Source organism: Ambystoma mexicanum, chromosome 10 (assembly GCF_040938575.1).
Source record: "Ambystoma mexicanum isolate Mex_15411 chromosome 10, UKY_AmexF1_1, whole genome shotgun sequence".
Lineage (NCBI taxonomy): Eukaryota > Metazoa > Chordata > Amphibia > Caudata > Ambystomatidae > Ambystoma > Ambystoma mexicanum.
Window position 1 is genome coordinate 1,371,312,299 of NC_090932.1, and position 13,501 is coordinate 1,371,325,799.

The window sequence follows — 13,501 nt, forward strand, 5'->3', positions numbered from 1 at the left end:
TGCTGGCCAAGTACAAGCATGTAAGGACCATCAGCACCATAAAGATGCTCACCCTTTGCCGAAAGGTTGCAGACCTCTCATCTACAACATGACCCCATGCCGAGGCACAGCCTCCCTTCCTGCTCTGCTACTCCCACTGACCTTGACTTGATTATCTCAGAATGACTAGGGTCTGCCACAATCCTTTAAATCATGTTCTTCACAGACTCAATACGTGGATCCTGCGCCCACATTTTTTGGCTAATGGGATGAGGGAAAAGGGGCTTACTTGAGGGTGAAAAGTGGGTGAAGCAGAGGGGCAGATCGCGATCCACCGAAAAGTGACCTCCATTCCTCCAAAGCCAACCCTGGCTTTGCCTCATTTATTTCTTTATTTATTTCTTTATTTATTTATTTATTTATGTGTACATTTGTAGAGCACAACCAAGCCCTGAGGCATCTGGGCACTTAGCTTAAGGATATGGTTACAGGTTAGTTTGCTGTGGTCATGGTGTTACAGACATATCACAGGTCATCCAATTTAAAGTATGAACACGGCACAAAAAAAGGTCTTTCCTACAGTTTACAATATTTTAATTCACCGTGTTGTTCAGTTTTTTGGGTATGAGTAAATAATCTTTTTTGGGATTCTTTCAAGCAGAGTCTTTTCCTTAAGTCATCTTGTGTTTGCGTTCTCCAACACCAAGGAGCTCATCGAGAACCTTGTGTCACACTTCCCCCTCTGCCTTTTTCTCGAATGCTGAGTATTCAGGGTAAAGGCAACTCACAGCAACATTTGTGAAACCAAGTTTGCAACATGAAGGACAACGATGTGCTAACTTTTAAATGCAAAGCTTTATTGAATTGCTTGAGCAGAGGCAGTCACACAACACCAGCATGGCAGGTTATCATGGCGTGAGAAAGCAGCAGCAGCAGCAGATCACTTGGAAGCATCTTCATGTTTTGCTCGCCTCAGAGGCACTCAGGGGAGTAGGAGGTGTGCGTCTTAGTTGGTGGGATGGAAGGTCCCCCTCTGGTGCCACTGCATGTCACGGATGCGCCTCACAGACTGGATGTGGGGGTGCTGGGCGCCAAAATCTGAACTGTCCTTGTAGTCCCCTTTTTCAAACAGGTACTGGTACCCTCTGTAGCCTGGGTATTGATACCCAACCCACCTGAGAAGACAGAAGAGGAACATTATTAAAAATATGTTCTAAGCGTGTTGAAGCAGGTGCTGCTATTACAAGCAGCGAAATACGTGTTTACTTTTCTGTCAGGCTCGGATTGGCCTACAGGGCAATAGGGCAATTCTTGAACTAAAAACACAAAATGCTAGTGTGGGCCTGTTTTTTTGGTCAAACTGGGCCACTTTTTGGCCAATGTGTGCCAGTTTGAGTTATTCCACTACGCGGCTAGTAGTTTTGACCATTGTTGCAGAGTAAATTTGTTTTAAATTGCACAATTTGCATTACATTTTATCAAAAAACTCTCACTTGGGTACTATTCAAACAGTCTGTCACAAAAGGAATGAATGGCCATTTGCAAATCTAGGCCTCTTTTTCATTGGTGCCCAAGACAATTGTATCACCCAGTCCGCCAATGTTTTCTACTAATAGCATTGTCACTCTTAAAAAAATGTTTTATCACAATTTCAGCTGCTCTCCGATTGATTTAAAATGGCACCGTAGAACAAAGCATTGCTCAGAACACTGCTCGTGGCTGTGCAGTAAAGCTTGTTTCCAGTTTAGTGACACTGCCGCCATCAGGAGGGCACGAGGAAGCGCAACTGGCAGAAGGAATTTAGAAATATAATACCATCCAGAGAGTTGCAATGGGGAAACGAATGACAGCGTAAAGAGGGAAGGCAAGAGTAGTACGAGTGGGGGATTCAAGGGCGGTACAAATATTGAAGGGCATTTGTGAGGGAAATAAAAGGTGGGCTGGCAGGAAAGGGGATAAGGAGTGACTGAAGTAGAGGGACAGAGAAGAGGAGTGAGTGGATAGGATGAAGCAGCCTCAGGTCCTTTAGTACCACTTAACAAAAAAGTGGTGAGGACGGCCACGGAGCAACTGAGGATACATGGGTCAAAACCGGTGAGGATCGGCCTATGAAGGGGGTGGGGCATGGAAACAGGAAAGACGTTAGGCAGAAAAGTAGTCAGGGAGCTGTTGGGGATGAGCAACAGCGAGCTTGTTAATATCGCCTACTTTAATGTAGTAAACGCCACGGGAATAGCTTGTTTGCAATCAGTAGAGCACAATGAGGACATCAGGAATAGAATTCTGTAAATGTAGTCGCCACATATGCCTAATTTCATTCAGCATACATGCCACAAAATGTACAGTTTTCTGCTGCAATGCTCCGATTTTCCTGCACAAAATGTTGAAATCAGTGACATCATTCCCTTTAGGAAAAGGGTTTGCAACCCTTGGCTCTCTACATGCTTTGGACTACAACTACCATGAGGCCTCGCCAGCAAAGTCAATGGTAAGAGAACATGGGAACTGTAGACTACAACATATGGAGGGCTGCATGATGATGACTTACGCATAGAGGGATGCGCTTTTAAGGGAATATTCTCATCAAAGGTTTTGCTGAAACCTGATCAGACGCCTAAAAATACCTTTTCTAAAAAAAAGTCACCAGCAGCTGAACACACCACCGTTTCTGAACTCAAGCCAATAATTATAGAAATGATCTTGAAATGTTGGTAGAATTATGTGTTCTTTCCTTCCTCTGTGAGTTCAAAGCATTTGATTTAATGTTTAAATCAGTGAGGTCAGAAAGCGTTCCCTCTCTGTCTTATCCTCTAAATATTCAAGAGCTGCTTTGTCTCTGAAAGTGAGTCTGTGTCCATTCTCCTTATGTCATCTGCAGGGACCTGCTGCTTCACAATGCCATCCTCTGACATTAATTTGGAATAATTGGTTAATGGGACACGTCCATTCCCAAGGAGAAGCAATGCCCTACATTATACATGAGTGGCACTGATGGATGAGACAATGGGGCCAGTAAACCTGCAATTATTGGGCATTATATATTTATGTATAGGCTCAAGCTTGGAAATAAAAAGTTGACATATCAATCATAGCACATACTTCAATGAGCTCATGTGCCTTAATTAACAGGGCCAGTGTCCTAAAGAGAAACTATTGCATGAAGCACTTGTTTTTTACACTAAACATCCCATATACACATGCACTTATTTTAATAGTCTGCAGTGACTGCATGTATGTGTGGGTACGTTTTTATGAAGCTCGATCCTAGCCAGGTGTTCATGGAGAGCTACTCAAGGTATGAGTGACTTCATACATGATGATGCTGTGGAGGTAGGCTGCATGGTGGATGATCAGATAGCGACTGTCTGGTCCTCCGGGGATTAGCCAGACACAATGTGCATTTAATGAAATGTGGGTTTGTATTTTTCTCATGGTTGGAAACAGTAGGTTTAAGCAGCCTATGTTGGGCATGTTTAACCCTGGAGAGATAGCTCTAATTGAAGACACCTGCTTGTGCAGCTCTAACTCAATTGGCACAACCTTGTCCCTCCATCCCATAGAACATAACGGCGAGTGGTCGGGTGATTCTTGTGACCTATCACACTGAGATGAGGCATTCCAAATAAATGGGATCAAATGGTACCTACAATGCCATAAATGGAGAATAGCATTCCTGGAGCCGAGACTAGAACTGAACATATAATAGCAAATAATATTACACATATGTCAATAATGTGGTAGATATTTGATAGCGGAAGTCAATCAGTATATTATATGAAAACTTAGGATGTTTTACACACAGGAGTGGGAGGAGCGACCAGTGATTTTAGGTAATTCAGGATGAAAATACATGCCCTTGGCACTTCAAGATTTAAGTAGAACAGGGCTTATCGATCCCTCCCTGAATAATATCCCAGTGCTTAATTAGGCGGTGGGGGGGGGGGCTTGCCAGGGCTCAGCCCCAGCACTTATTTCTGAGCCCTGGCGCTTCTGTGTGATCCTAGCTTGGTTATGTTGTGGTATTTTGGCAACTTTATTTTTTTAACTGTCAGTCAGTTATAGTGATAAAACAACCAATAACCGTGTGCAATGGCCAGGGCATCTGCATCCTGGGCTGGTTCATTGTTATTCATAAGCCTAATGGTTCTGGTTAGTAGGCTAGGGGTATGTATCCATTTTCATGAATAACAGCGAGTTGTAAGGTGACAATTCAGGGCACTGATCCTATCCATGCCCATAAACTGCTCCACTCAGGCTGCATGACACTGCTACATAGTCTCTACTGTTACAACCAGCAGGGCGGGTTGACAGCAACAGGACAGTTACCAGCAAACTGCCCCAACACAAGGGCAAGTTCAGTGAAAAGGCCATTATCGAAGAGGAGTGCCTGTCATGATTGTCAACCTATAAAAGAAGATCTTGCTGCAGTATCTGACAGGTTAGATCATCGGTTCACCAATGGTTTTGCCTGCATTTGCACATCTATTTACCATAGGAGCATGGGCATAATTTTAAGGAGGGGGGGCGGACAAGGGTGTTGCCCCCCAACCCAGTTTTTGTGGCACACTATGTTGTCCCACTCATTTGGCAGGCACCCCTTTCATTGAGATGTCAGGTCCCCACCCAATATTTTCAGCAAAGTAACTCCGATAGGATCAGATCCAAATGTTAATGACGGTGTCACTTAAAGAAACTCTTAATATTAATTGTATTTCAAGACACAACTAATATGTTGTGTTGACTGGTATCTATAAATCAGACAGTGCATCCATTACCCTCAATGAGCTGGTGGAAGTTGCAGCTTTAACCCCAAATATGTTGACACTGCATGGAGGAGCCGTGGGTGGGTCAACAGTGGGCCTGGAGTTACCCGCCCTGATGTGTCGCAGCCATGCTCGAAAATATTTTGGCCCTGGCATATATTTTATTACAAATTAAGCACTGTAAAATGCAATTCACTTTCATATTGATAAAAAGAATGCATATAACCTTCACAGAATTTCAAGAAAACTACCCTTTCCTATTAGATATTCTCTCTGGATAGCCTGCAAAATTGAATACATTGAACTATGGGCTGGTGCATGCACAGCCCTGATCTTAAGGGGTGGCGATGTTTACTTTAAAGTAATCATAATGATAATTTGCATTTATATAGCGCTACAAACACTCTGGCATCTGAATGCTGCTTATTATTATCAACTGTGTTTGGTGCTCATCTATCGATGTTGGAAGGATGAAAGTTTGAGTTTGGCACTGCTGAGATTCAAACCTGCATCAGAAGGCTCTGCACAGATGCTAAAGCGAGCACTCTACTCGCTGGGCTATCTGCCCGGCCATAAGTAAATGCTGACACTTACGATGGCCCAATTGTTGTCTAAAACAGTGAGCTACAGATGATACCAGTAGCCTTATTCACCTTTAAATTAGTCACAACACCACATAAGGCTTTACATCTAGACTAGTGAAATTCCTTTCAGGTAATTGATGAATCCTTGACAGCGCATGTGACTGGGAGCTTTGAGTCATGAGTGTTTTGCTATTATTTTTGGAAATATCCTTTTACTTGGTTCATGATTTTATTGATGGTTTGCATAGCGTTATTGTAAAGTGGCTAGCTTTCATGAAAACGTTTAACTAATATTTTACTTGACATTACACATACTTTTATAACGTTGAAAAGTTGGTAAGCATAAAGTACTATTGGGGCTGATTTACAGAAAAGTTACTAAGAGTAGCTCAGATTTAGCCTTGACTTAAACCAGTAAACAGAGGGTAGGTGGTCAATCGCGCTCCTCAGCGGCTCCCTCCTATGGAACAGCCTCCCCCTGCCTCTGCACCTTGACCAGGACTTTCTTAAATTCCAGAAGCTCCTCAAAACATTCCTCTTCACATCCTCCTTCCCGTCTCTGCTAATCCCACAGTTACTGTGATTGGTAGCAGGGGCCCTTATGCATCCTCGGGCCCCTGACCTCCCACACTCAATCAGCCCAGCTCCTGTCTTCCCAACAGCAATTGCCTTGGCACACCCTCCACCCTGGAGGAACACACTTTCTCCTAACATGGCCCTTGGACATGTAGCACTCAACAACCCAAGCACTTCATCTGCAGCTCACCCTTGAGCCTGAACTCCCTAGCACTTACTCCCTATGCCCTTTTCCTCCCTGCACTTGCACGTTCTGAATACTCACAAGGCAAGAAGGTTTGTCCTTCCTCCTTTCCCATCCACTGCTCTTATAAATTATTTTGTTATGTAATGTATTTCACTCCCTTGTCCCCACCCCCTTGACCTGTGGGTGCTTTGAAATTGTATTTTACTTGCTGTATAAGCGCCTAACAAGCAAACAATAAAAAATAAAATAAAGTGCTATTCAATTCACAAATTAGCAAATACGAGTAACTCGGATTTACTCCTGAATTACTAATTGTAAATCAGGAGCAAGTCAAATCATTCATAGTAATCCCTTTGTGAACCCAATAGTCCTCTGCAGGTTTAATTCAAGTGTGAGCCAAAGCAACCTCTTTTTTATTCAATACCTTAGTATCTAATAATCACCAGTCATCTGTTCTGGGTTTCAGATGTCAAAATATGATCATAACACAGCACAAATTCTTTCCTGCCAGATGCATCATCTAAATACTATGTAAAAAGGGTATGCTCTGTCTAGTTGGGAGTCTATATTTGAGGTTCCGCCATGTCTATGGGTGCAGCGTACTTACGTTCCACTTTGAACTCGTACGGAAGACACTTTCTCTTGGTAGCCATGGGCATGGAAACTGGGCACATCATCGTCTATGATTTCAATTTTCTTCCCAGTGAAGTTGGGGTTTTCGTATAGCACAATCTTATGCTCTTGGCTGTCCTGAAACAGTAAGTGCACAGTTTGGAAGATAAGGTTCAGAGAACATGAAGGATACTTGAGAACTTGATTAGAATATCAACATTGTCTACAAGTGCAGAGCAGGGCCATGGCTCAAGACCAGGTGAGCTAGACCAGGTGAGCTATTCTATGTTATTATTTCGGCAGTGAATGTGCTTGTAGTCATTTTATCAGCACAAACATAAATCCTTTTTAAGGGATCTTCTCTGCGTCACAGGAGAAACATTCCATTCTCCCCCACCTGTTACTTTTTATCCCCCCTTACATTTTTTTCTGTCTGCAAAATAAATACACATGTCTTTCAAAATGTTACTTTTGTGCACCTAAATATACATAGCAGTGCCTTGGCACCAGTATAATGACAGCTCATAGACTCACTGGGGCAGCATGGTCTAACCAGGATGTCTGTGTATCCACAGATATCAGGAAAAATCCTATCCTTTTATGTTAGAGAAATCTTTTGACAAATACCTTCGGGTACTTCTGGTTTTGACTAGCGCTTTATACAAGTACATTAACATGATAGTGTACATGGATGTGTTACACTGCAGTCCATTACATATGCTAATAATATCACCAGTACCTTCTATATATGTCGGGATAGTGGTATTGCTTGTACAAATGCCTCTGATTTCATTGATGAATGCCTTACAGGGAAATGCAGGTAGAAACTGTGGGTAATTCCCGCACCAGCACTACAACTTTACCAGTGGGGGTCACTGATTTACCACCAGCCAAGAGCAGGAGGTAAATCAGGCTCCACTGGCAAATACATGCTGTAATTACCTCTGGAGAGTCCTATTGGACTCCATGGAATGGGAATTTACTACCCTTTCTGTCGCTTGTTATATCCCAGTAATAGCGGGATATCAGGCAGTGGAAACAGTAGGGCAGCTTTCAGGTTACCAGCTGAAATTAATGGCGGGATACCTTAAATCTGTACGATGCTTAGTGGTCATATGGAATAAATCACTCACAACATTCTAACTGTATCATGTTATGCTACTAAGAATGTATACTGCAACCCTACTGGTTTTGGAGCGCCATGGCATATCTGTAAATTGGTGCATTGTGTTGGAAGCCAAATCACTGGCTTGTCACAAAGAAAGAACAATCAGGACAGAAGCACATGAACGTTAAAGATTGGGGTAAGTGACTGAGGTTAAAAGTGTGTCTACAGAAGGACAAGACTCAACATCCTTCACATCTCGTAGCATGCTTCCTACCGCCAGTAAAAGTAATGCACATTGGTTTGGCCAACAGTAATTCAAGGTTCCTTCAATATGCTCTGCTCAAACACAAGCAGATTACTAGCACTGCGTGTTAAATTGCATCTTGGACACAACCCCACTGCTAACATGGACTAGGAAATCCAATCACGGATTTGGAATTTACTTCCGCTAGCATAAAGTTAAGTTTAGGTTAGTATGATAAGAAAATGTGTTTTTAAGCAGCAAAAACTGGAAGCAAGACATTGAAAACTGGTGTATCCTATTTGGGAGATTCCAATAAGAAAATAGAAACTACACCGTATTTATGTTACTCAGTAGGTAGAAGATTTTTTAAGACGTTTCTTCATTTACCAACAGATTACTTGAAAAGCATTTAGCACTGTAGAGGCGCTGGGTTTGCCCAGCTGTTTGACGCAGCGTGCTGCTAACACTTTTAATATTTGTACTGACCAGCTTGTTCACATGTGCTGTGAAGGCAGGCTGCTGATCAAACAAAGGGAATTGAATACTTTGGTTCACACTGCTCCCTGAATGTTTTTCTCACTTTGTGCAGCAGCATACAGTTATGTGGATGGACATCTGATCACTTACGCTTGTGAATATTGATTATCATTGTCAAGACAGGAGAAAAATGTATCTAATCGATCAGGTTGATATTCTGAGATTCCCTTTATAGTTAAACTATGTAAATCCAAACAGTTATTGAAAATTATTCATAGTTGGTGACGACATCCTCATGGATTATGGGTTTTGATGCTACTGCTGGTTGTGCAAGAAACATAACCAGGGCATGATATGCATATGTGTGTGCCTATATGTTTTTTATATTCAGTGCAAAAATGTTGTTAAAGGTATGTTATGGTTACAAGAAAAACCGGAAAAAAAGTAATTTGCCATTTATGGTAAAATAAGCAACCATAACTTGCGCCACCACCATGCACTGCTAACACAAACACCCAGAACATCAAAGATGATATAACAAATGTCACTGATGACATCACATATCTAGGCCACTTATTTTTATTCACTGACATATCTGCCAGGTGTTTGTGTTCACTGACATTCAGAATATGAAAATTCAAATGGTGCTATATATCTAGACGTTAACCTTGCTGTATGTTCTTAAATTACTTTCCTTAGGGTTTGGTTTCAGCTCATGGTGCACATACACAGGGTAATAAGCAGGCCTCAAACACACAATTTTTTTTTTTATTTTTTATTTTTTTTATTTATTGTGTTAACCATTAGGTTTTTACAAAAACAATCTTTCTCCTTAAGAAACACACAATTCATTTGTGTAGATGAAGATGAACTTTAATGTTATTGACATTTTCTGGTGATGTTGGTTCTTTCTTCCTTACTTTAGTTTTCCTGTATGTGCCTCTGATGTGTATGCATTGTGGATATTGATATGTATTGTTTGTACTAACACAAGTGTGTAGTAAGACTTGAATTGTTAGCTATTTATTCCATGTTTAACATTACTCAAAACTCTGATAAAGTACCATTCATTATTTTACTATCCAAAATTGCCAGATTAAAAATATTGTACTTTTCGGGTGCATGCTGCAGCCATTGCCTATGTGTATGTATGATTAGGTTCCTGTATTAACAACACTGCAATATTATATTTTGTTTAGATGAATACATTCTTTAATACATGAAGTACTTCCTAATCACCTCTGACATCTTGCAACCAACATTGTCAATGCAACCCCCTGTAGGAACTTATCACAATTAATTTAATATGTGATGTCTTCAGTGATGTATCAGTGACATTTGTGATGTCATCTTTGATGTCCTGGGTGTTAGCGTTAGTAGTGTACGGTGGTGGCACAAGTTATGGTTGCTTAGCTTACCATAACTGTCAAATTTCTGGGGGTTTCAGTTTTACTCGTAACCATAAAGTCCCTTTAACATTGTTTTTTCACTATATATATATATATATATATATATATATATATATATATATATATATATATGAAAATGTCAAAGTACGTGACTTTGGTTGTTAAAATATGACTATTATGTACAGACATATGCCAGTCTTTATGAGCAATACTAAAATGGTGAACATGTGAATAAAAACATAGCTTAATTAGTATGTACAGTTTTTAGCAGTCTTACTGGCATCCAAATCATAATGAAATGCTGTTGAACATAGTCTCGATTAGTTATTGAATTTCCACTTCAGCCCTTGCCTCATCTTAGAGCCTTTCCTATTCAGTATTGAGAAGGTGCCACAGATGTTTCACCAAATGGCCACATGTTGCTGAGTGAACTACTGAAAAGCGGGAAACAGAGAACTACGATTTGGAAAGACAAACATGTCTGCACACTGGGAGAGCACAGGCTTTCGATGTGCACCTTCTATACAGTCACGAATGCTACAAATCATCGTCGAGATTTCGAAGTGGAAAGTTCCTGTCAAGCACACACAAATAATGCATGAGCAGAGCCATACAAGACCTGCAGCTCTGCTGCCAAAACAAGGAGAATGCATTGTATATTAAACAAAATAAACGTCCCTCAGGCGTCAGCAAAGCAGGCACTCTCGACTGTAGCCCTTTTTCCATTTTGTTATTGAACACTGAAAAGGGACTACAGCCAAGACCCACGGCAATGCTGATGCCTTAGGTAAGTGTATTTCCTTGTTTTTTTATTGTTATTTTTTAAGTGTAGTATGTTCATAAATAAAAAAATTGTTCAAGTTTTGCAGTGAAAAGGTTTTAGCACCCACATTTTGAATTTGTGGGTACTAATGAAGATATAGCACACCTCAGAGGTGGGACAGCCTGTAACGGCACTGTCACACATGTTCAATTGGACAGCGGGAGTTAAAAGCCGGGTTGGTCCCCTGGGGTCCATTAAATTACCAATTAACAAAATACACACATGCAAGTAGATGGTTCCAATAGAAACCATAATACATGATCAACTGAAATGTCCACCAGAGATGTAATGTAATGTAACAGGACTTGTAAAGCACTGGCTATGACCCGGAGGCATCTAAGAACCCGCAAGTGGGATAGAACCTATATAGATAAGCAGACTAAAAAATGAAAAATAAATATTTCAAGAAGGTAGATTTGCAGAGCTTTCCAAAAGCCCAGATGGTCACTCACCTCCGGTAAATGAACCGGGAGGGAGTTCCACATGGCAGGTGGAAGAGTCGAGAAAGCTCGGCCTCCTGCCCATATTCTGCAGAATTTTGGGACTATCAGAAGTGTCTGAGAAGCCGACCGAAGAACCCTAAATGGTACATATGGGGTTAGGTTAGCCTGAGCTACTCTGCACCGGATTGATGAATTGGACAGTGAGCAATACAGAAGATCTTAAATTTGATGCGACTGCTCACCAGTAGCCAATGAAGCTGCTGACGAAGATGCTGAGATTGAGAGAGACGATTAGCTCCCAGAGCCAGCCAAGATACAGTATTTTGAAGTGGCTGCAATCGCTGAATTAAAAATCCTGGTTGGCCTAAGTAAATACCATTACAATAGTCTGTGGGTCCTAAAATAGATGCCTCCACTACTGTGGCTCGAGATTCTGAGGGCAGAAAAGGGGTGTTTTTTTCAAAGGTTTTAACTTCAGAAAACTGAATTATATACTGTCGAAATTTGAAGATCCCAGGAGCCAGAGTGTACTATTTTAACCCACGCCCATGAAATTACTTACCACTTTGATGGGTCTGAGAGAGGATATACTGTCGCTTCGTCTGCTGTTGGTCCAGGAATCCCAGCGAGGGTACTCTCCCTTCTCAAACACAAACTGCTCCCCTTTGCAGTTCGGTTGTTCATATCCTACCCAACTGCGAAGAGACAGAAATGAAGGTCAATGAACATGTTTTGAAAATCTGAGAACTGTCTCCATCAAAGAAGCGGCAAATGTTTTTTCGACCTCGACAGTGCTAATCAGTGTTCGGTGGAAATCTGTGAGCCTCTGGTGGAAATTCAAGATGACCACTTGCATATGTTTTTAACCATTTCCAGTTGGTAATTTGGGGCTGGTGGACATTGGATATATTTGCCCAGCTAAACATAAACAAGGGGAATTCTAGAGGTTATTTAACAAACATAAACAAGGGGAATTCTAAAGGTTATTTAACAATATGCATAAAAGCCTATTGAAGTGGGAGAATGGAAGAACAGGCTCCCGCCCTTCCCCTCTCGCGCTTGGCCTAGAGGATCACGGCCCAGACACCCGCCACGAGAGGAGTTTGCCCATCTACCAGATGACCAAATACCCTGGTACAGGAACATACGGATGTGCCCACCAGCCTGCCCTGCACATGCCGACACCTGCGGCATGGATGGACTCGACTGAACCATCCAGCACTAAATCAACACGTCGTTAGAGATGCCATGACGACCTAGCCAACGGTTAGCACACCTGTGCAAACATGCACACCGGACACTCCCACACCAATCCACACGAAGAATATACTCAGTGCTATGACGTAGGCGACAGACATACCCACGGACGTGCATCTTTATTATTTTCCACATAGGCTCTCAAAATGCAGAAACGCAAGACGCATAATGAACTTATCTAAAAAGGCTTGCTCACGCTTCTTCTAAGAACCATGTACCATAATGAAGAATATAACGGAGACACGATACTGAGGATAGAGCAATATGATACTGTAACCTAAAGCGCTCTGCATCAAACGGTTCCACCTATGCACCAGGCCCAAGTAGGCCGCAAGCAAAAGCTTCCATGAACATTGAATGAGCAAGAGCTTGGTTGCTGACCCTGCAGAATGAGCCCGGCGAAAGCAACCCGCCAAGGGCACGATGTTGCAATCTCGCACGCCGCAAGCCAACGCCAAGGTCGCACCTGCAAGATAAACCAGGCACACAGTGGGAAAAACAATATTAATTGTGCTAAATTTTGCCTCAAACACGGTCCCACCTCACGTGACAAAGCCAAACCTGACAGGATGCCAAGCCCAGGAGGAAGGAGACACCTGAATCCCACGTTTCAAGACACAGGCAGATACAATTAAAAGACTCATTGGACATCTGCAGCAGTGGGAGTAGTCGACCTCCCAACATATGAATAAATCCTCACATTGTTTACACCTACCCATAGTAAAACATTGTTGCAAATGACAGGTGCACCGCGAGCTGAGAACAGCGATAGTCTCAGACTGGGGGGCTCGCGAGCGGACCAATCAGAACATGGGGCTCTTATCACTGACGCCATTAACATTGACCAATCCTCAGAGGTCTTCATGTAACAATTTTCATGTATCAAATTGAAGGGACAGCCCAAGTATATCACCTGACTAACCCTCAACCACTAACATCGTTCTCTATATGTATGCTATACTAACCCTACCACTCGAGTAACCAATCCAGAGTGGAAATAGGTTTTTTGCTAAACTTTCTGAGGTGACACAAGTAGCGC

The 13,501-nt window shown here is 42.0% G+C and overlaps 1 protein-coding gene across 2 annotated transcripts in view; it reads right to left on the reverse strand.

The window, feature by feature from the left end:
• Positions 1-815: 815 nt before the first annotated feature.
• CRYBB2 (crystallin beta B2) overlaps positions 816-13,501 on the reverse strand; it is a 47,174-nt gene continuing 34,488 nt past the window's right edge. For both annotated transcript variants that reach the window (XM_069620403.1, XM_069620402.1), the window contains exons 4-6: positions 11,768-11,900; positions 6,697-6,839; positions 816-1,154 (exon numbers count right to left, since the gene is read on the reverse strand). In XM_069620403.1, the coding sequence (XP_069476504.1) occupies positions 986-1,154; positions 6,697-6,839; positions 11,768-11,900 (445 nt within the window). In that variant the 3' untranslated portion in view covers positions 816-985. The remainder of the gene's footprint in view (positions 1,155-6,696; positions 6,840-11,767; positions 11,901-13,501) is intronic.